Consider the following 18,908-nt stretch of genomic DNA (forward strand, 5'->3'; position numbering starts at 1 on the left):
CGAACGAGTCCAAGCTCGAGGATATGAGTGCCGACGCACTTTCGCCTCAGCTGCGATTGAGCCGCTATGTGGAACACGCAATTACCTTACATTTAGGTACTTTTTTCCATGACCTTATTGCACCGTTGTGCTTCGGTAGGTGATTTTGTACTAGTGCTCCTTGCAGTTCGTGAGTCGAAGTCTGCGATATCGCGGATTGGCGCTTGTGGATCTCCCGCGCGGCTCAATTGAGAGTTCGCAATAATCCCTGTAGTGGTGTAGGACGAAAAGGTGATGCACCGTTGATGTCCATACCTTACTTGTGAACCAAATCCACAGAACCGAGAACCGAGAAATGAGAAATCTCAGCGATATCTTACTAAGAACCATCGCTCCAGGCCTGAGATATTGTATGCTTTTTGTTAGCCGGGCGAGTGCGGAATCGGCCAACCGGCCCTTGTCTCTGTTCTTTCTTGTCTGCGTCGCTGCACTGATGCTTGTCCACTCATGTTTGGAGTTCGCGTAATAATAATACAGGCCCACCTTTGATGATCCGAAGTGCTCTAGCTTGCATATCATATCGTACAGTAGGGCCACAACGTCTCGACGCCGTTCCACATTACCACCTTAAGGCATACCGGCGCGGTGCAACAGCTGCCTGTCTTGCTGTATACCCTTTACATAGCGTGGTCATCTTTTGCGGCTCTCAGTAAAGCCTGGTTTCATGTTTCCTGACCAAAAATCCATGTGAACATACCATATTCAATCTTTGCATAGGTACTGTGCTTCATGAAGCCGCGCATAAAGCAATAAATTGCAGGTCGCACAACGTTGGACTTTCAGGCCACCACACAATTGCGTTGCGCGAGACGACTATGCCAACATCTACTTGAAAGCGAACGTTCGACTACAATCCCGCCCAGGTCGGTATGGCCTCCAACTTCACTGAAACCAGCATGCAAGCAGCGAGTCATCCTCGTAATACAGTTGCCAGGCCCGTCAAATCCAAGGCTGTCGCTGGGAATGGAATCACACAAGCTCCCGATGAGGGCTCGTCGCGCATTGCGCACACTTTGACAGCCTGTACACGGTGTAGACAGGTATGCGCTGACCCATCTTATCTTCGGCCATCAAGCTTATCGAAAGCAGAGAAAAACACGATGCGACCCTGGTCTGCCTCGTTGCGGGCCTTGCGAGCGGACCAACTTTGTCTGCGAGTATTGGGATCCGTCCAAAGGGCGCAATGTTAACCGAGACTATGTCGTCTATCTGCAGCATAGAGTACGTAACCTCGAAACGCAACTAGAGAAACTCGAAAAGGACGAAGATCACGATGATCCGGAGGTGTTGGTACGGAGTGGTGCGGGAGTAAAGCTTGGAGAGGCAGACGAAACGAAATACCTTGGGCCATCGAGCGGGACACAGATGATACGCATTGTCATGCTGCTTGCGAAGCAATTTACCGATTCGATAACCATCAAAGATGTTGTCACCGAGAGCAAGGCTCGCCATGCCAAAGCAATGTACGACGCCGAGGCTTCGAAGCCAACCTCCAAGATTTATCCCTTGACGAGTGATGTCGCCGCCGAGGACCTTCCCAACAGAGGTCTGACCGATCTTCTGGTTCAGCTGTACAACTTGAAAGGTATATACTTCGTGGGTCGAGGCTGTAACAGAACCCCGTGTTGACATGAGATGTAGTGCAACCTATGTACCCAGCCTTGCATGAGCCGACATTTGCTCGCGACGTAGCAACGGTCTATGCTGGAAACGGAGATGACTACCAGTGCTTCATCCTTCGTATGGTCATTGCCATAAGTCTACAGAAGATGGACACACAATACGCTGGACTTGCCGACAGTTATTATCTCGCTGCCCTGAAATATCTACAACCGGTCATCAAGCCGATGGATCTGAAGACCCTTCAAGCGTTCGCCTTGTTGGCGGAATACTCGCTCCTCACACCTACACGGACGGCTATCTACTATGTGATGGGTCTCGCTGTTCGCCTATCGCAGGCGCTAGGCATCAACGAAGAGAGGACGATTACAAGGGCGAAAGGCGGGGGTCAGGCGGATTGCCTGGAAGTGGATATGAGAAGGCGACTATTCTGGTGTACTTGGGTAATGGAGCTTGGTTTGGCGCATAGTCTCGGCAGGCCATCCATTCTGGCGACTGGTCGCGAGCACATCGACGTTGCCTTTTTCGAAGCGGTCCCAGACGAATACATCACCCCCGAAGGAATCCTCCCAGGCGCACCGAGACCGACGCTGAAAAAGTGGATCGCAATCCATTTCTTCAAGATGCGTCTGCTTCAATTAGAAATTCGTAGGAAGCTCTATCTCAAGAAGAGATCACACCCTAAAGATGACCAGGATCCTTGGTTCCAGCAAATGAACGCGAAACTCGAAGCCTGGAGGGACGCCAGCCCGACTAATGACGACGGCAGTGGTCTCAACAAGATCTGGTTCATCGCAAGATACAACACTATGATCGTTATGCTGTTCAGACCGTCGCCGCAGGTCTCTAGACCGACGCTCGCGGCGGCAGAGAAATGTTTCAATGCATGCGTGTACAACATATATGTGCAGCGTGAGCAAATCACGCTGGGTGCCATAGACATGACCTGGATTTTCACTCAGGCAATCTTCATGGCCATCAATACCGTTCTTTGGGCTCTCTCATACGCGGGAATCCGGAAAAATCATCCTAAAGAAACTGTGGAAAAACACTTGGCAGCTGCTATGGAGGCCATCAACATCTGTTCGGCCCGCTGGCCCGGGGTAACGTCTGCAATATCACTGTACGAAGATCTCATCCAGGCCATTCTGAAGATCTATGATAAGGATGGCGACATTCAGCTCCCCGAGATGACACCTTCTGACACTACTTCGCCACATCCATCGTCAGAACACCCGGCTCGCTCGCGCACGGCGAGTCCTGCAACAATGTCGTCGTCGTCAGTCGCGACACCACCAGACCGAACAGTGCACTCTTTTCACCGCCCGAGAAACAGCGTCGAGCAGCCACCACCAATGCCATATCAAGCAAGCATCGCCACATCCCCGGCTAATCAAGGCCAGAGTCCTACCAATCACCGTTCGTCATCGGGACTGACCAATCAGACCGGCTCTTACTTCGAGAGCACCACAACCTCTCCCGCGGCTTATCCAATGGGCTCAATGTCCCAGCAAAGCCCACCAATCAATCTCTTTGACCCGCAATCTCAGTTCAACCCACTGCCTACCAATTTCATGGACTACACCGCAGCGGGATGGAACCCAGCATATGTCGCGGCAGCTCAAGGATCCAGCCCATTCACATATGATTGCAACGACCGGAACGGCTCTTCTGCCGCATCGTACGGAATCGCACCATCTTCCCAGCAGTATTTCACCGGGTCCGATCCATTAGCATACACACAAGATGCTGCAGATTCGTTGAACCCCAATATATGGGCTCAGGACGTGATGCAGTTTGGCAATGGACTGGACATGACACAGCAAATGGAACTGATGCAGTCTCTTGAAACAGAAGGCATGCAGGACATTCAGCAGATGATTACGCATACAAGCCGAATATGGAATCCGCAGGGCGCGTCACACGGTTCGTCCTGATGAGTGCCGAAGTTGCGAACGGGCTCGACAATAATAACCAAGGTGTTGACATAAAGTTCCTGTCGCCATGCAGGATTGACAGGGAAAGGAGCAGCATATCATGGTTCTAGGCGGAAGCAGGAGATGATGTGAACGAGTGAAACGAAACATGGACGGCCGTCATTTATTATGAAGTATACCCCAGCGATAACAATTCGCTAAATGCCAATTTGAATATGAAAGGCAGGCGATGCAGATAGGAGGGGATTATCATCCCCAAATCAAAGGCATAAGCACATACATATCTCTACACAGATACAAAGCTTACTTTAACACTCCATGAATCTTTTCGTGACCGCTCATACGTGGGTGTCGCTAAGAGCGAAACCATGTATGTAAAATGTGTACGACTTCTAATGGTCACGCATGTGTGCCAGGATACAGTCAAGGTGCCAGATGTGACATTGAAACAATCTACGTATCCTTAACTTCCGATAGATGATGGGGACTTCGGGCCCTCTCCCTGGAGGAGAGGCCTCTGAAAAGTCTCAATATAAACCTTCCCCTTCAGCAGCGTAGCCAAACGTTCCAAGACATCGGCCTGCATGAAACCCACTGAGTCGCCTTGGTTCTGGTGGTACCCGGAACCATCAAAAGATTGTCCTCGGAGATGCTGTGCTGAACGTCAACTTGCTTGATTCGAGCGATCGTCTTTGCCGCCCTAGTGCAAATGTGACCTCGAAGTAGCTCGTTGTCTCTGTAGAGTCGATTGAAATGTGGAGGTGGGCGGGCCTTTCTCTTGCAATGCCATATGTATTGCTTCCAGTCTCTGCTGTAGCACAGCTCCGCTGATCTCAGGCTGTCTAAGAAAGTCTGAGGAACCTCGATTCTGATCAGCCATGTTTCATTGTTTTCGACGCGTCTCTCAGCCCATAGGCGGTACTGCTCGGCGGTCTCTTTCTCGGGGGTCCAGTACCAAACAGCACGATCATAATTGAAATCTCCACCAGGGCCAGTTTGCAAGAGATCGAGATGTATGCTCCCGTCGTGCTCATCAATCAATGTGTTGAGCCCTCCTAGTACAGCTGCTTTGCCCGTGTACAGGACGCAATGGTCAGCCCTGACCGGGCGGGCAGCCTCAACAGAGATCCAACGGGTTAGGGGGCCAGCACCTGGTGGGCGTGCGTCTATTGCGATGCTAGTCGTATTTGTTGTTGGTAGTGGCGTGAAGTCTCCTTCCAGACTGCCTCGCTGAGCCTTCTTGGCCTTCGACTTCTTCGCATGTTCTTTGAGTCGATCTCTGATGTCTTCGTAGCCGTCGTATCTCAAAGTAAAAGTGTCTTTCAGCCAGTATGCTAGTGTCTCGGTTTCGCGTATTGCCTCGAAAGCAGGGTCGGTCAAGGCATCGATAGTATCTTTATCGATACCGAGGCGAGCCATTGCATCTTCTGGGGAGAGACGTTCCATGTCGGGATTTCCGATCTGTGATGAATGGGCGGTGACATAGCGTAAGAGATCGTCTGGGCTATTGCCTCGTGCTGACCATCTTGCGAAGATCCTCGCAGCCATTGTTTCGATGAATCCAATTAGTTCGAGGGTCGTGACGCTGTCCAGGACTTCGGGATGTTCGAGGGTTTTGTTGCCAGTTGATGTGTAGCTGCGGAATCTAATCGAACCCGAAGCACCAGAAGAAGACGACGAAGAAGAAGTGGAGGCGAGGGAGGAACCACCACTGGTTGGCGGACTCAGCAGAGCTGCGCTGACCTTTCTTTTACCAGGTCGACTGGTAGGTCACACGACACCATCTTGCTCAAGCGTTGCAAAAACGACAGGGCTGATGTCTTCTGCGGACAGAGCTTGCTGATGGATCGACATGGTTGATTAATGGAGAGCAAGAAGGCAGAGGTGGAGCTGAGCGAGGCTTTTATAAAAGTGGTGGAAAGCTTGTTCTGCTGGCTGCCTATATTGATTCAAGTAGTTTGATGGCTGATGCGTCAGATGAAGTCGATGTTAAAGAAGTTCCAGCCGTTGGTTGATGGAAAGCAAAGGAAGATAGAAGTGGAGTTGAGCGAGGCTTTTATAGATGTGGTGGTGAAAGCTTACTGCAGCATGTGCTCGCTGCCTAAATCAGGTGAAGGGAGTCTGACGGCTAGTGAGTCAAACCAAGGCAAATGAAGTCATGAGAATCAATTTGATGCAAAGCAATGAGGGAAGAAGTGAGGTCAAGCGAGCATGGTGGTGAAAGCTTGCTGCATGTGTTTGTTGTCTAAGTCAGGTGAAGGAGATTTGATGGCTAATGAGTCAGATGAAGTCGAATGAAGTCATGAAGTTGATATTTGATCGTAAGCAAGGAAGGTATAGTGAGCGAGGTCTGCTAGAACTGGTGGAGGAAAGCTTGTTACAGCACGGGCGCGCTGCTTAAATCACTGATATCACATTCACTCAAGGTGTACATGATACAGTCAGGTCATGTGAGAATAGATGGGAACTGATTCAATGTCTTTCTTCGGTGACGATTCGGCAGTCGCAGAAAGCTTCGCGAATAATGATACTTAGAGCGGGATGCCGACCATGAACCACATTTCTATTTCATAAAGAAATATATACAGTTGCCGGATCGTCCGCTTGCGTGTGCGCTGCACAGTGCCTCGTTCATGTCAACGAAAACAAAGCGAGGCCATGTCGATTCTGCCTTGGGCGGAACCTAGTCGGATGTCTCGGGGTCGGCGAGGATACCCTCAGCTTCGAGCCGTCTCCTGGCCTCCTCGAGGGCCCACGTTTGGATGCTGCGAGTGACAACGTTAGTTTGTTTCTAGAGCACAAGAATTGGCCTTTGTCTTTGGGGCTGTGTGTGGATTGGCGCACCTGGTGTCGGGCTTGTAGCAGTATCCAATGACACACAAGGCGAGAGGCGCGAAGAAGCCCCAGTACCAGATCTTCTCCCAGCCCTCGTTCTCGTACTTCTCGCCCGGCTTGACTCCGAACAACCATCCGCCCGGGGGGTTGTAGTGGTCTCCATGTGACTCGGCGCTGCGGAGTTGTGATGTGATCGAGAGGTGTCTCTGGGCGGTCATGGTGCGAGGGATGGCGACGGAAGTCTGTAGCGCTTTAGCCCTGCGGGCGAAGGTGGATCGTAGGCTCTGCATGACGGCGCGAGTGTGGTGTGTTGCCGTGATTGAAGGATCGATGTGTCTTGGTGTTCGAGGCCTGGCGAGACCTTGTGAGGTGATTGAATTGGCTGAGAGTTAATTGGGTGACTCTCAAGTCGCAGTTCCGTCGCCCGTCGTCGTCTCGATGAGGTTCAGCCCGCCGGATTTTGCCAAGCCCAGCCTCTGTCCTTTCGCCCTTCAGCCCTATCGCCGCCCATTTTCTTGGCAATTACTGTCAATGATCTGTGATTTGTGATTCTTCTATATATACTCATGCACTACTGACGAGAGGCATGTGGCAAGCCGGGTCGAGCACGATACAAGTGTGGTCTCACTCCTTCAAGACATACCGAGCAGACCCTCCCAGGGCTTGAGAGTCACAGTGCCACTCGTAGGCTGCTCCGGCTTGCCAGCAGTGTAGTTGCCAGCTACCCAGCTCTCCACCTTTGCTTGAGCAGGAAGCTCCCACTGGACCTCGTCTCCCGAGAAGTTCAGCACAACAACAAATGCTTCCTTGTCGCTAGACCGCTTGTAAGCGAAGACCTTGGTGTGATCTTTGTCGAGGAGCTCAAAGTCGCCGTAAACGAAGACCTCCTTGTGCTCCTTGCGGTTCGCCAAACCGCGCTGCCAGAACTGCAGCACGGAGAGTTGATCCGCCTTCTTCTCCTGCTGCACCTCTGCGTTGACCGTCTTGTAATCGTCAATCACGCGCATCCATGGTTCAACACCGGGCTTGCAGAAGCCAGCGTTCTCTTCGGCCGACCACTGCACCGGAGTGCGAGCATGATCACGTGCTTTCCGCTGCATCACCTTGCGTCCAAATGCAAGCTTTTCATCGTTGTTGGGATACATCTCGTTCATTTTCGCCCAGTAATTGATCGTTTCGATGTCTTTGTACTCTTCGGGTCCCCACTCCGGTGGCATGTTTCTCATGCCCAGCTCCTCTCCCTGGTAAACAAAGATGGTGCCACCCAGTGTGGTCTGCATGAGACACAGTAGTTTCGCACCTAGCTCGCGATATTCGTCGCTATCGTCGCAGTATCTCGATACACTTCTCGGGTTGTCGTGGTTCTCAATGAAACACGAGTTCCATCCGGTGCGCTCGATCATGAGCCGTTGGTACTTGGCCACAGTCTCCTTGATATTTGTGGCATCCCAAGGATGAAGCGTCATGCGGTACGAACCAGGGGTGTTGTCGATGTCGACAATCTCGAAGAGGAAAATCATATTGAGAGATCCATCCTTCTGTCCGACGACCTTCAAGATCTCGTCTTCGTCACGGACGAAGGGCATTTCACCGACAGTGATAGTGTCATATTTGTCGAGTACCTTGGTCTTGATCTCGTGCAGATATTCGTGCAGACGTGGTCCGTTAGCGTAATACTTAAATCCAGGTTGATACTTGTGATCGGGGGCCACAACATCCGCGTCTGGGAAGTCTTGATGCTTCGAGATCAGGTTGATAACATCCATACGGAAACCCGAAGCCCCCCTCTGCAGCCAAAAGTGAAGGACATCATGCACGGCTTCTCTCAAAGCTGGAGTCTCCCAGTTGAGATCAGGCTGCTCAGAGGTGAACAGTGATAAGTAGTACTCGCCCGTCTTCTCGTCCCAGGTCCACGCAGAGTTCTTCTCGCCAAGGATCATGCTCCAGTTATTTGGAGGGTGACGGTTGCCGTCTTTGTCATACTTTGCAGGCTTCCAGATGTACCAGTCACGCTTACTGCTGTTCTTTGATGACCGAGAGTCCAAGAACCAATCGTGCTACCAAGAATCAGTTCATGTCCTGCCGTTGCATTGATGATAAGACGCACCTGGTCAGAAGTGTGATTGACGACGAGATCCATCATCATCTTCATGCCACGTTTTTTCAACTCAGCAATCAGCTTGTCGGCATCCTCGAGCTTGCCATAGAGAGGGTCCATGTCCTTGTAATCGGAGATGTCATAGCCCATATCGGCCTGAGGGCTCTTGTACATGGGCGAGCACCAGAGAACATCGACTCCGAGGTCCTTCAGATAGTCCAGCTTCGAAGTGATGCCAGGAATATCGCCCCATCCAGGTCGCGATCCCGCCCCAGAGTCGAGAAAGGACGAAGGATAGATCTGATAGATAACAGCCTCCTTCCACCATTGCTGCTTCGAATACTCTTTAAGGTCACTCATTGTTTACGCTATCGACAATAGTATATAGGAAGAGGAGCAGGAAATCAAAAGGAATAGAAGACCAGGACTTGAGTCGAGCTTTCAGCCAGCTTGCAAATGCTAAGACTTCGTCATCACTAGATCAGGAGCGAGCAGCACTTCTTCCCGGTCTGAACGTGGTCCGAGAAAGAACCAATTACATTGCTCAACCCAGACCTCATGCGAAGTACTCATAGTATCATAGTAGACTCCCCCCACCAGACCCAATGTACCTTATTATAAAGTCGGTCTGCATCACTCGTCGGTAACACCTCGCCCTCCTCTCACATCACAGATTGTCTTACCATATGTGCACGTCATCATCCAATGGGCGCGTTGTGCAGATTGGTCCCCGCACTTCGGGCTCCACTGTCTTGCACCTTGCCTGCCTTTTATCACGATGAAGAGGGGCACCGCTTATCTCGCTCGAGGTATGCGAGCATCTAATTCATGCAGATGGGATTAAAGATGGCGTCGTATCATTGTGTACAAATGATTGCTGTTACCACCCTTTTTCAAAGTGACAAGACTCTCGAACCATCAGCATGCCCACGAGATGCAATGGCAATCGGTCTTGGTCAATACTGAAGACACGAATTAAGCTTGTTGGCATCTCATCATAATGGACCAACGCCATATACAAGAATCTGTAAAATTGGATCACCTTTTGACATTGCCAACAATTGAACAGCTTTTTTATGATAATAGCGGGTCATGTTCGGTCTCGGAATCCGCATAACATGAAAGCCCATGAGTCAGACGAGTTCGCGGCAATATGGTTCAGACTAAACATGCGATATCCCCCCCATGATTGCCAATGTAACAACGCGATATCCTTAGATAGCTGCCCCGTTTGCACTCCCATGTTTGCTACACGGTGGAGACCAACATGTCAGAGGAGTTTCACTACGAATAATAGCGAGATCCTTGCGAATATCGTCTCAAGATATCTGCTACTTAAGCCCTGAAAGTTGTGATTTATTCTAGTCTCTGCCTAACCGAATTCGGAAAATCGGATGCTGTATCGTGCTACAAAAGTAAAGTACCCGACCGTCCGTACAGTACTGTATACCGCGGCCGATCGCTAACGCTAGCGCCACTTTTTACCTATTAGTTATCCTTAACGTTGATTACGAGCGTCAATTCTGGATATCATTCCGCGCAGCCTTAAGTCGGCGGAAAATGTCAGAACCACACGTGCTGAAGCACTCGCATACTCCGTACAAGAAAAGGGATTCACCCGAGCATACGAGTCGTCCCAGCTCAAAACATGAGCCTGGGCATGATGCGCCGTCTGCCACGAACGGTCATTCCATGAGCAATGATGCTAGACAGTCAAGGGAGGTCGAAAAGCATGACGAGCAAGACATCGACCCGGAGAGCCCACTATCATCCGACGATGAAGACATCTCTGCATCAGCGCTTGAAGAGGAGCTCGATCGCGCTGAATTTGACCCCTTTTACGAACATGGTAGGTTTTTCAATAGAGTATTTGAGCGTAATCTCATATGTACAGATGTCTCCGCAGATGATGCTTATCCCGCAGAGGAAGCCAAAGCATTGCGCGAAAAACTCCGTGAGGTTGGCCCGAACAGATTCATCCATCAGAAAATCACCAGAGAAGATGTTCCCATGCGAAAAATGGTAACGATCTTTGGTATCCGACCAGACTTACCATACTCAGAAGCATGGTATTGTCGTGCTTTGGGGCTTGCGATCCAACGTGAATTGCGAAAGCGATATAGATTGCCACAGTACAATACCATTGATGACGCTGTCTCTCTGCTCCAGAGCTGCAAGAATATTGTGGTGATCACGGGTGCCGGCATTTCAACCTCCTTAGGTATCCCAGACTTCCGGTCCAAGAACACCGGATTTTATTCGCAGCTTCTGGAGCGAGGTTTTGAGAGTCCTGAAGATGTCTTCGATATTCAGAACTTCGATGACGATCCGAGCCACTTTTATCAGCTAGCGAACGAAATTCTTCCAATCACTGACAAATGCTCACCGACTCATGCGTTCATCAAGCTGCTGCAGGACAAAGGAAAGCTTCTGACAAATTACACACAGAACATTGACAACATCGAAGCCTTCGCGGGTATCACTCCTGACAGGTTGATTCAATGCCATGGCTCGTGGGCCACAGCGACATGCCGCAAATGCGGATATACTGTATCCGGCGATGTTATCTTCGCCGATGTCAAGGCACAGCGTGTTTCCCGATGTCAAAAATGCAGTGAGATGGTCCTGCAGAAACCTCGAAAGCGCAAACGGGCTTCACAGGGCGGGAGCAAGTCGCGCAAGTCCAGTTACTCCGATAGCGAGGACGACGGACAGTACGACATTCCAGAAGCCGGGGTAATGAAGCCCAATATAACCTTTTTCGGAGAGAAGTTGCCAAATACATTTTTCGACAGATTGACAGAACACGATGTTTCAAAGGTTGATCTTGTCGTCGTTATTGGCACGTCCATGAAAGTCGCGCCAGTGTCGGAGATGTAGGTTTACGCAAGCATACGTTCCAACATCTGGCATCGCTAATGGTACCACAGACCACACTACATTTCTCCAAAGGTCCCGCAAATCTACATATCGCGAGAACCTGTAGACCACATCAACTTCGATATCACTCTACTCGGATATTGTGATAGTGTGGTGGCAGAACTTTGTAAACGAGCTGGATGGCAACTCGATCACTTGATGATACCGCCCGACTTCGAGACGAACGTCGAGGGCACTAACCGACCTGGTACATGGGTAATAGATTGATGATTTTCAGGACCTTATTGTGCTAGAACTGTTGTATCTCTCTACTAGATGGCGTCTGGAGTACCTACCTAGTCGGTCATGTTTTGTTATGCTTGCGGCAACACGTATTTGAGTTTCATAGATTAAGATACCCAGTACATAATAAAAACCAAAAGGAAAGGCAACACGCGACGATATTAAATGTCAGCCTACTTATAAATCTACACAAGTATCAAGGATCTAAGAAAAGAAGCACAGCACGCTTGTAATGCATCACGTAACAACATACCGATGCATGCCTAGAGTACGATAATCATCATATTCGACTTGCCTTGCATCGCCTCACCATACTATACCTTACAAGTACGACGCACATGCATCTCTATTACGGTACATGCGTGGGAATTGGCGTGCATTAGGTTTCGAAAGCTAGTGCTTCCTCACCGAAAGGATAAATGCAGCGGGACCTGAAAATGCTCAGCTGAGGAGAGGGAACAGGAGACGGAACCTTAAAAAAAAAGAGCAGCAGCAGCAGCTCATCATGGGCCGTGGCTGGTTCCTAACGTTTCGAGAAGGCTTCACCAAGAGAACTAGCGAGTTTCGGTGATATTGTCGATGATTCGACACGGGAAGAACGCGAGTAACCTGCAGCGCCCGTCCCGTCTCAAAAAAAGCAGCAGATCCAAACGACCGATCACCATGCGATCCTTGAATGTCTGCGTCGCCACGCCCAACGAAAAAACCAGAGGCACGGTGCTTCGCCATGCCGTGCGTGGCACTCGTCGTGGTTTGCTTGCGCGTTTGGTCCAAATAAAGATCTCGATTCCTGGGGTGAAGTGCGCCACCTTTCCCCAAGTGGATTGGGGGTGGGGTGCGAAAGGGGAGATGTGACCAATCATGACTTGATATAGAGGGCCTCGAACGGTTATAGTCAGCTCTTCCCTGCAGGTACAATAGATGCAAGTACAGGAATCCTCGTTGTGGCGTGCGCATGCTGAGGAATAATTGCATGTTGCCGAGTGAAAAGTCAATCACGTACTTTCATACAAGAATAAAGGCAAAGGTCGCCATCTCTTTCCCCCCTTACTTATTATTCTTTCATCAGCAATTATTCTCCACTGTCGCTTCTGACATAAAGACTGCATTACATACGTAGTATAATCTTCTGATCGACTAATCGATCAATTTCCTTTGAGACAGCCACATAACTTTCAAAATGCAATTCAAGGCCATCACTCTGCTCGCCCTTTCGGCTGGTGCTATTGCTGCACCTGAGAAGAGACAGGAGAAGAGACAAGAGGCTGCAAGCTACAACACGTAAGTCTTGTGTATTCTTGCCAATATTTGATAAGAGATTGCTAACCACTGCCCAGTCTGTCTGTATTCTCGGTCCTCCAGACTGCTCTTCCTTCGTCTGTCCTTCTAGGAGCCTTGACCAACTCTGCCTCGGTCTACTCTCAGATCGCCTCTGAATTCGCAGCTGGCTCAACACCCACATGGTTCACTGGACTCCCTAGCGATGTTCAGAGTCTGTTTGTCCCCGCTGCAACCAACTCTGCCGCTCTCAGCTCGGTCGTCGCCAACTTGACTTCTGCCGCTGCCAGCAGCGGTGCCACTGTCGTCCCTGTCGTCGGGTCCAACTCCACTGCCGGTGTCGCCAACGGCACTGTCATCTCACCCTTCCCCACCGGCAACTCCACCAGCGGCAGCGGTAGCGGTATCAACGGAACCACTGGAGGCAACTCGACCCTCGGAGGCTCCTCAAGCAGAAGCGGGACTGCACGTCTCAGCACCTCGACTGGCTCTTCTGGATCTTCAGCATCTGGTACCAGCGGTTCTCCCGGCTCAGGCTCGGGTTCTTCTGGATCTTCCGGATCTGCAGGATCGACCTCGACCTCCGCTGGTGGTGCATCTATGCCCACTGCCGTATACGGCATGGGACTCGCTGGTGCTGTCGGCATCGTCGGTCTCTTGGCTTTGTAAAGAACGGACACTCCGTTCGTCTGTTTCTGCCTTGCGACCGTCATGTTTCAGTTCAACGGAAATGTATGGGAATTAGTCGGCGCAGATGATCTCTGCAAAAGCACTTCTTACACACACTTATAATTTACATTTAACTTACCTTCCAACCCTTTTCTACATGCCGTAAAGAACGAATGCCTCGTTCGTCCACGCATGACAATTGCCCGAAGTCTTGTTTTGCCGTTCAGACATTTCAACAATGGGAAATGTCACCTGCGGGATTCTTGATATCGTGATGTTCATTTCCACAAATAAAGTTCAGGAGGCACGAGATCTGCACGATCAACGGATCAGAGAGCCTGACTTGACGATCATGAAACAGCCAAGACCCCGGCCAATGTACGGGTAGTTTCGACAGCGTGAGAAAACAGAGAGAGAGAGAGAGAGAGAGAGAGAGAGAGAGCTGGGATCATACGAGGTGAAATGATATATGTGTAGTGCCATGTCTCCAGTCATGCGATGGGTCGATTGTGAAGAGTAATGTAAAGATGCATATAGTGCATTAATTGTACAATTGTGAATCCTCAAGTACCTTACGAAGCGTCCTGTACCTTATGTGTTAGCAGTACCACTCGCTCTGCCCGCCTCGGCACAGATTAAGCAGCGTGCAGGGAACCTCAAATAGACCTCCGCATCTTATAAAGAGAACCTGGAGAAAGGTGATGTAATGGATAAGTAAACCCCGAACTCCATATATCCGCCGTAGTGATATGAGCTCAATCACCTACTAGACATCAAGTATATACAGTAGCTAGGCCCTCCTTTTCACTAACGCTATATATCGCCCCGTGCAATCTTGTGTTTCTGAAAAGTAAAAAGGGAAAGCGACAATGTTTTCTCAAGCATCAAAACGTGTCTCCGCGGCTGCTTCACGCGTGAGTCAATTGACAGCACAGTTGTCGTCCGGCGGTGCGCAACAACAACAACTTAGACTAGCGCACGAGGGAACGACGTTTAAGTTGAATACAGGGTAAGCATGTCCGCCTCTCACCACCTCAGAGCGAGGAACAGGTCCTAGAAGTGCAAATTGACGAAAGAACAGCGCCTCGATCCCGGCTATCGGCTTCGGGACATGGCAAGACAAAGAAGCCCAGGAACCAGCAGTCAGCGCCGCGCTGCGGAGCGGATACAGACACATCGATACGGCGCGCATCTACGGCACCGAGCCAGCAGTCGGCAACGCGATCAAGAAGTCTGGAGTTCCTCGCGAGGAAATCTTCGTCACTACTAAGCTGTGGAATAATATGCATCACCCGGATGATGTCGAGAAGGCGCTCGATGCTAGCCTGAAGGATCTGGGGATGGATTCTGGTGTGTATTATCTTCTGTCTCCTGAAATGTGATGGATGCTTTCGGTGTGAGATTGTCATCAGACAACTGATTTGTGTTTGTGTAAAGTGGAATTGTATCTCATGCATTGGCCGTCACCCTTCGCCAGGGGCGATTCCGCCTTTCCCAAAGAAAACGGCAAGACCAAGGTCGGAGAGACGGACTTTGTCGACACTTACAAAGCCATGGAGAAGGTCTTCAAGTCCGGCAAGGCCAAGGCGATAGGAGTGTCGAACTTCAGCCTTGCCGAACTGGAACGACTCATCAAAGAAACCAGTGTTGTAAGCAATATGCTTTACTGCTCGATGCAGAAAGTCCCGCACACAAGCGCTGACTCGTAGCCCAGGTCCCAGCAGTACATCAAATTGAGTGTCATCCATACCTGCAGCAAAAAGCCTTCTACGACTGGCACAAGTCCAAAGGCATCCACGTGACACAATACTCTCCATTCGGCAACCAAAATGAGATCTACTCCAAAGGCCAAAACATGGGTAAATTGATCGAAGACGCCACGCTCGTCGAGATTGGTAAGAAGTATGGCAAGTCCGGTGCCCAGACTGCTTTGGCGTGGGGCATAACCCACGGTCGAAGCGTCATCCCCAAGAGCAAGACCGAGTCGAGAATCAAGCAGAATCTCGAGGGTGACTTTATTCTCGAGGACGCGGATCTGGCCAAGATTGATGCCATCGATCGTAAGTTGAGGTTCAATGATCCTTCTGCAAACTTTGGTTGGGACTTCTATAGCGATCTGAATGGAAAGCAGAAGGCGTGAGGAAGGCAGGTCGCGTTGATGAGAAATGTATAGCTTTTTTTGAAATCTAATGTGACAGTAAGGTATACTGGCCATCGTACAGGATCGAAGAAGACAGAAATACCCGTCGCTCCTTCCTGTCTGTCTGTTCTCAATCCCTCACATGGCTGTCTTCGATGTCTTTCATCAACGAAATCTTACAGGGGTACAGTCGGCGAAACCGAGTGGAATAAATAATCGCCCCCGGTGACATTCTCCCTTTTCGCAGTCCCTGGTAGCCTACTAAGACCAGATCATAGCATTCACAGACCGAACGGTATCAATAACTAATAGCAAGAACGGGGATCTGGTCCAGAAGCTGTGGGACGATATAGCACATCTGCGTGCCCACTCGTGCGTTTCTGGTGCATCGAAGCACGATGGAGGACTGTAGCCTAGTAGCATAGGCCTTCGTCTCGTGGATATCACAAAAGTCTTGATCAAGCAGGAGCGGTATTGTTCATTTACCGAGAGGACTGCAGCATCTCCAAATGCTTTTTTTATCTTACACGAGATGCTGCAGCTAAGTATTCACCTGGCTCACTACTAGGATTATATCCTGTCGCTAGACTCAGCGATCAGGCATGACGTCGACACTTCTCGAAGTAAGCAGTCATCGAGACGCGATTCAAGGAGCTTTACGCTTCTCTTCATCGCCATTCGGAGCGGAAGTCTGTAGCCCTCCATCGGCATCCTTGCCCTTCTCTTCCGTTTGTTCAGCTTCGAGAGTCTTGCGTCCCTCGAGCGCGGACGTGTAGGTGCCGTCGGCCTTATCCTCTTCTCCAAAGTCGTTGTCGTCAATGTCTTGTAGCCCATCCGGACCCGCTTTGTTGCTCTTGCTAAACTGCTCTTTGCTCTGCGGAACGTATGCGATAACCTTGCGGCCCGAGAAGCCACGGCCGTTGAAAGCCTCGGCGCATCGTGCGGCACTCTCGGGTTCCTTGAAACGGACGGTGACTACGCCACTGGGCTCGAGGTCGTAGAGAACGGTGTTTGTGACCTCGCCGTAATTGGCGGCTTCGTCTCGGATGTCTTCCTTGATGTCGAGCAAGGACGCTGGATCCTCCTGACGATATTGTCAGCGTACAGCGCGGAACAGAAGGAAGAGAAGATGAAGGGTGACCTACCTCGAGCTCCTCCAGAGTAAACATGTGCTTAAGGACAACCATTTTATTATACTTTGTTGGGTTCGGTGGTGGATTCACAACGCTGATGTCGTCGTCATCCCAATCGGCGAGTCTTGCGTTCATCTCCTGCGTTTTCCTGATGGCCATCGCGCGGTCGTTCTTACTTCGCTTCTTCTTGATGCTCTCCAGCGAGACCTCCTTCTGTTGCGGCGCGTTCTTGTTCGCAGTCCAGTCGGCGAGTTCGACATGCATGTTGCCATCACTGCCGGTGCGGAAGTCGGAGTTGTCGAGCATTTGAATGACCAGAGGAACGGACTGTGGCTTGAAGTAGACTGTATGTCGTGGTTAGATCTTTCCATTGCCCCATGAGTAGTGGTTTGTCAAACGTACTGATCCGCGCATCACCCTTGAAATTACCGTCATCATCGGCATACATCTTGATCTTGGGCAGACCACTGTGAATGTCCTCCTCGATCAATCCGTATTTCTTGAAGACAGTGTTGATCTCGTCAAACTCGGCATCGAGCGGAATACCCGATACATAGATGGCAGTGTTGGGTCGTTCATTGGGCTCATTCTTGGCTCGTTTGTTGTCGCCTGCAGCCTGATGGATCGCAGAAACAAGGAGCAGGAGTCAGTCGAGTCCTTTTCTCGTTCCTTTTTCTATCATGTACAAAACAAAGTGGTTACCGCTCACCTTCAGTTCGGCTTTCCGCTTCTTGTTGTTCTCAGCGGCCGTGTTGGCTTCCTCGTCGACTCCGTCAACCTTGTACGCGCGCTGTTGCTGTTCGATGAGACTTTCATCCAGCTGTTTGTATCCGGTCAAGGCATTAGTGGGTTCCCCTTTTTCGAGACATGGTGAATTTGGTCTTGCATCATCTTGCTTGTTCTTGCTTTCATAGGGTATAAAATGGGAACGACGCGCAAGGACCGAAAGTCATCATTTCATACCAAAGGAACCCATTCTCCCACGCCGTCGTTCCATTCCCACTCGCTCCCGTCATCGTCTTCTAAGACGTGTTTTTGAGTATTTTTGTCGAAAATTACGCGGTCGTCGTCTTTGAAGTCTTCCACCGATCTTGGAAATGTCGCGCGCGCTCCTAACATGCCATCCTTCGGCGGCGGGATCCTTCCGTGGGGTCTGAGAGATTCTGCCATATTCTCTGGTGCGACGATAATAGTGGTTGTTATAGAGCTATAGATGAGAAAGTCATTCGAGTGAGTAAGAGATTCATGACTTCCACAATCAATATGACTTGGAGAAGGAAGGTACGGTGCACGAGCCATATCGTCATTGCACCTGCGTTTTGACAGGCTACTAATTACCGTACTAAGATTCTAGGACATGTCTAGGAAGGTATACCGAACTTGTAGCTGCTCTACAACACCTTACCATAATATTGGCTGCACTTCTTTCTCATACAGTACATACATAGCGACAGTCCTGCGCGGACAGCGCCACTGCGTGGAGCCTTTCTTCTGGTACTCGAGCACATCCCTCTGGCACATATTGCATACCAAAAGCTAGCAAACAATATACACATGTTGACAATCATCCCTAAGCATAATATGTTGTCTTCTTCTATTCTTTCTCTTCAGCCTCGAGTACTCGCAGTTGCACATGCGACCGTGTCTGTGTGTATACTGATCAGATTGTTCTTCGCTCAGTGGTCCCTCGATCTCGCAGAAAGTAGTGCTAGAGACCGGATGTGAGAGAGTGGAGTCTACCCAGCAGCCTCGAGACGTGTGTATGGAAGAAGCGAAGTCGGCGACGGCGGGCTGACTGCATCCTGCTGATGCTGTCCCAAGTCCACTTAGCCAGCCAAGGATGATGCGCGCGCGCGGCGGACAAATATTTCGGAACAAGACCAATTTCGTCCAACTCAAGCTTTTCCCTCAAACTCACTCTTGTGAAGATCTTCAGATTAATGAAAAAGTGGCACTGGTCCGTTGAATTTGCGAGGCTTGTTGTTAACATTGAATTA

The 18,908-nt window shown here is 50.2% G+C and overlaps 7 protein-coding genes across 7 annotated transcripts; 4 read left to right on the forward strand and 3 right to left on the reverse strand.

Moving 5' to 3' along the window:
* Positions 1–908: 908 nt before the first annotated feature.
* AAFC00_005424 (uncharacterized protein) lies at positions 909–3,596 on the forward strand (the record flags this gene model as incomplete). Its single annotated transcript, XM_069345205.1, has 3 exons — positions 909–1,079; positions 1,129–1,624; positions 1,681–3,596. The coding sequence occupies 3 exons, from the start codon at positions 909–911 to the stop codon at positions 3,594–3,596; spliced, it is 2,583 nt and encodes an 860-aa protein (XP_069203033.1).
* Positions 3,597–6,279: 2,683 nt separating this feature from the next.
* AAFC00_005425 (uncharacterized protein) lies at positions 6,280–6,721 on the reverse strand (the record flags this gene model as incomplete). Its single annotated transcript, XM_069345206.1, has 2 exons — positions 6,280–6,361; positions 6,441–6,721. 2 exons carry the CDS (start codon positions 6,719–6,721, stop codon positions 6,280–6,282), a joined length of 363 nt encoding a protein of 120 aa, XP_069203034.1.
* A 342-nt stretch (positions 6,722–7,063) lies between these two features.
* AAFC00_005426 (uncharacterized protein) lies at positions 7,064–8,889 on the reverse strand (the record flags this gene model as incomplete). The annotated part of the gene is made up of 2 exons (XM_069345207.1): positions 7,064–8,488; positions 8,539–8,889. 2 exons carry the CDS (start codon positions 8,887–8,889, stop codon positions 7,064–7,066), a joined length of 1,776 nt encoding a protein of 591 aa, XP_069203035.1.
* Positions 8,890–10,089: 1,200 nt separating this feature from the next.
* AAFC00_005427 (uncharacterized protein) lies at positions 10,090–11,676 on the forward strand (the record flags this gene model as incomplete). Its single annotated transcript, XM_069345208.1, has 3 exons — positions 10,090–10,378; positions 10,424–11,405; positions 11,460–11,676. The coding sequence occupies 3 exons, from the start codon at positions 10,090–10,092 to the stop codon at positions 11,674–11,676; spliced, it is 1,488 nt and encodes a 495-aa protein (XP_069203036.1).
* A 1,195-nt stretch (positions 11,677–12,871) lies between these two features.
* AAFC00_005428 (uncharacterized protein) lies at positions 12,872–13,638 on the forward strand (the record flags this gene model as incomplete). The annotated part of the gene is made up of 2 exons (XM_069345209.1): positions 12,872–12,972; positions 13,029–13,638. The coding sequence occupies 2 exons, from the start codon at positions 12,872–12,874 to the stop codon at positions 13,636–13,638; spliced, it is 711 nt and encodes a 236-aa protein (XP_069203037.1).
* An 869-nt stretch (positions 13,639–14,507) lies between these two features.
* On the forward strand, positions 14,508–15,778 carry AAFC00_005429 (uncharacterized protein; the record flags this gene model as incomplete). The annotated part of the gene is made up of 4 exons (XM_069345210.1): positions 14,508–14,647; positions 14,720–14,988; positions 15,076–15,287; positions 15,353–15,778. The coding sequence occupies 4 exons, from the start codon at positions 14,508–14,510 to the stop codon at positions 15,776–15,778; spliced, it is 1,047 nt and encodes a 348-aa protein (XP_069203038.1).
* A 646-nt stretch (positions 15,779–16,424) lies between these two features.
* AAFC00_005430 (uncharacterized protein) lies at positions 16,425–18,081 on the reverse strand (the record flags this gene model as incomplete). Its single annotated transcript, XM_069345211.1, has 5 exons — positions 16,425–16,862; positions 16,924–17,255; positions 17,314–17,527; positions 17,621–17,731; positions 17,875–18,081. The coding sequence occupies 5 exons, from the start codon at positions 18,079–18,081 to the stop codon at positions 16,425–16,427; spliced, it is 1,302 nt and encodes a 433-aa protein (XP_069203039.1).
* Positions 18,082–18,908: the final 827 nt, after the last annotated feature.

Source organism: Neodothiora populina (genome assembly GCF_041146345.1).
Source record: "Neodothiora populina strain CPC 39397 chromosome Unknown canker_contig_5, whole genome shotgun sequence".
NCBI lineage: Eukaryota > Fungi > Ascomycota > Dothideomycetes > Dothideales > Dothioraceae > Neodothiora > Neodothiora populina.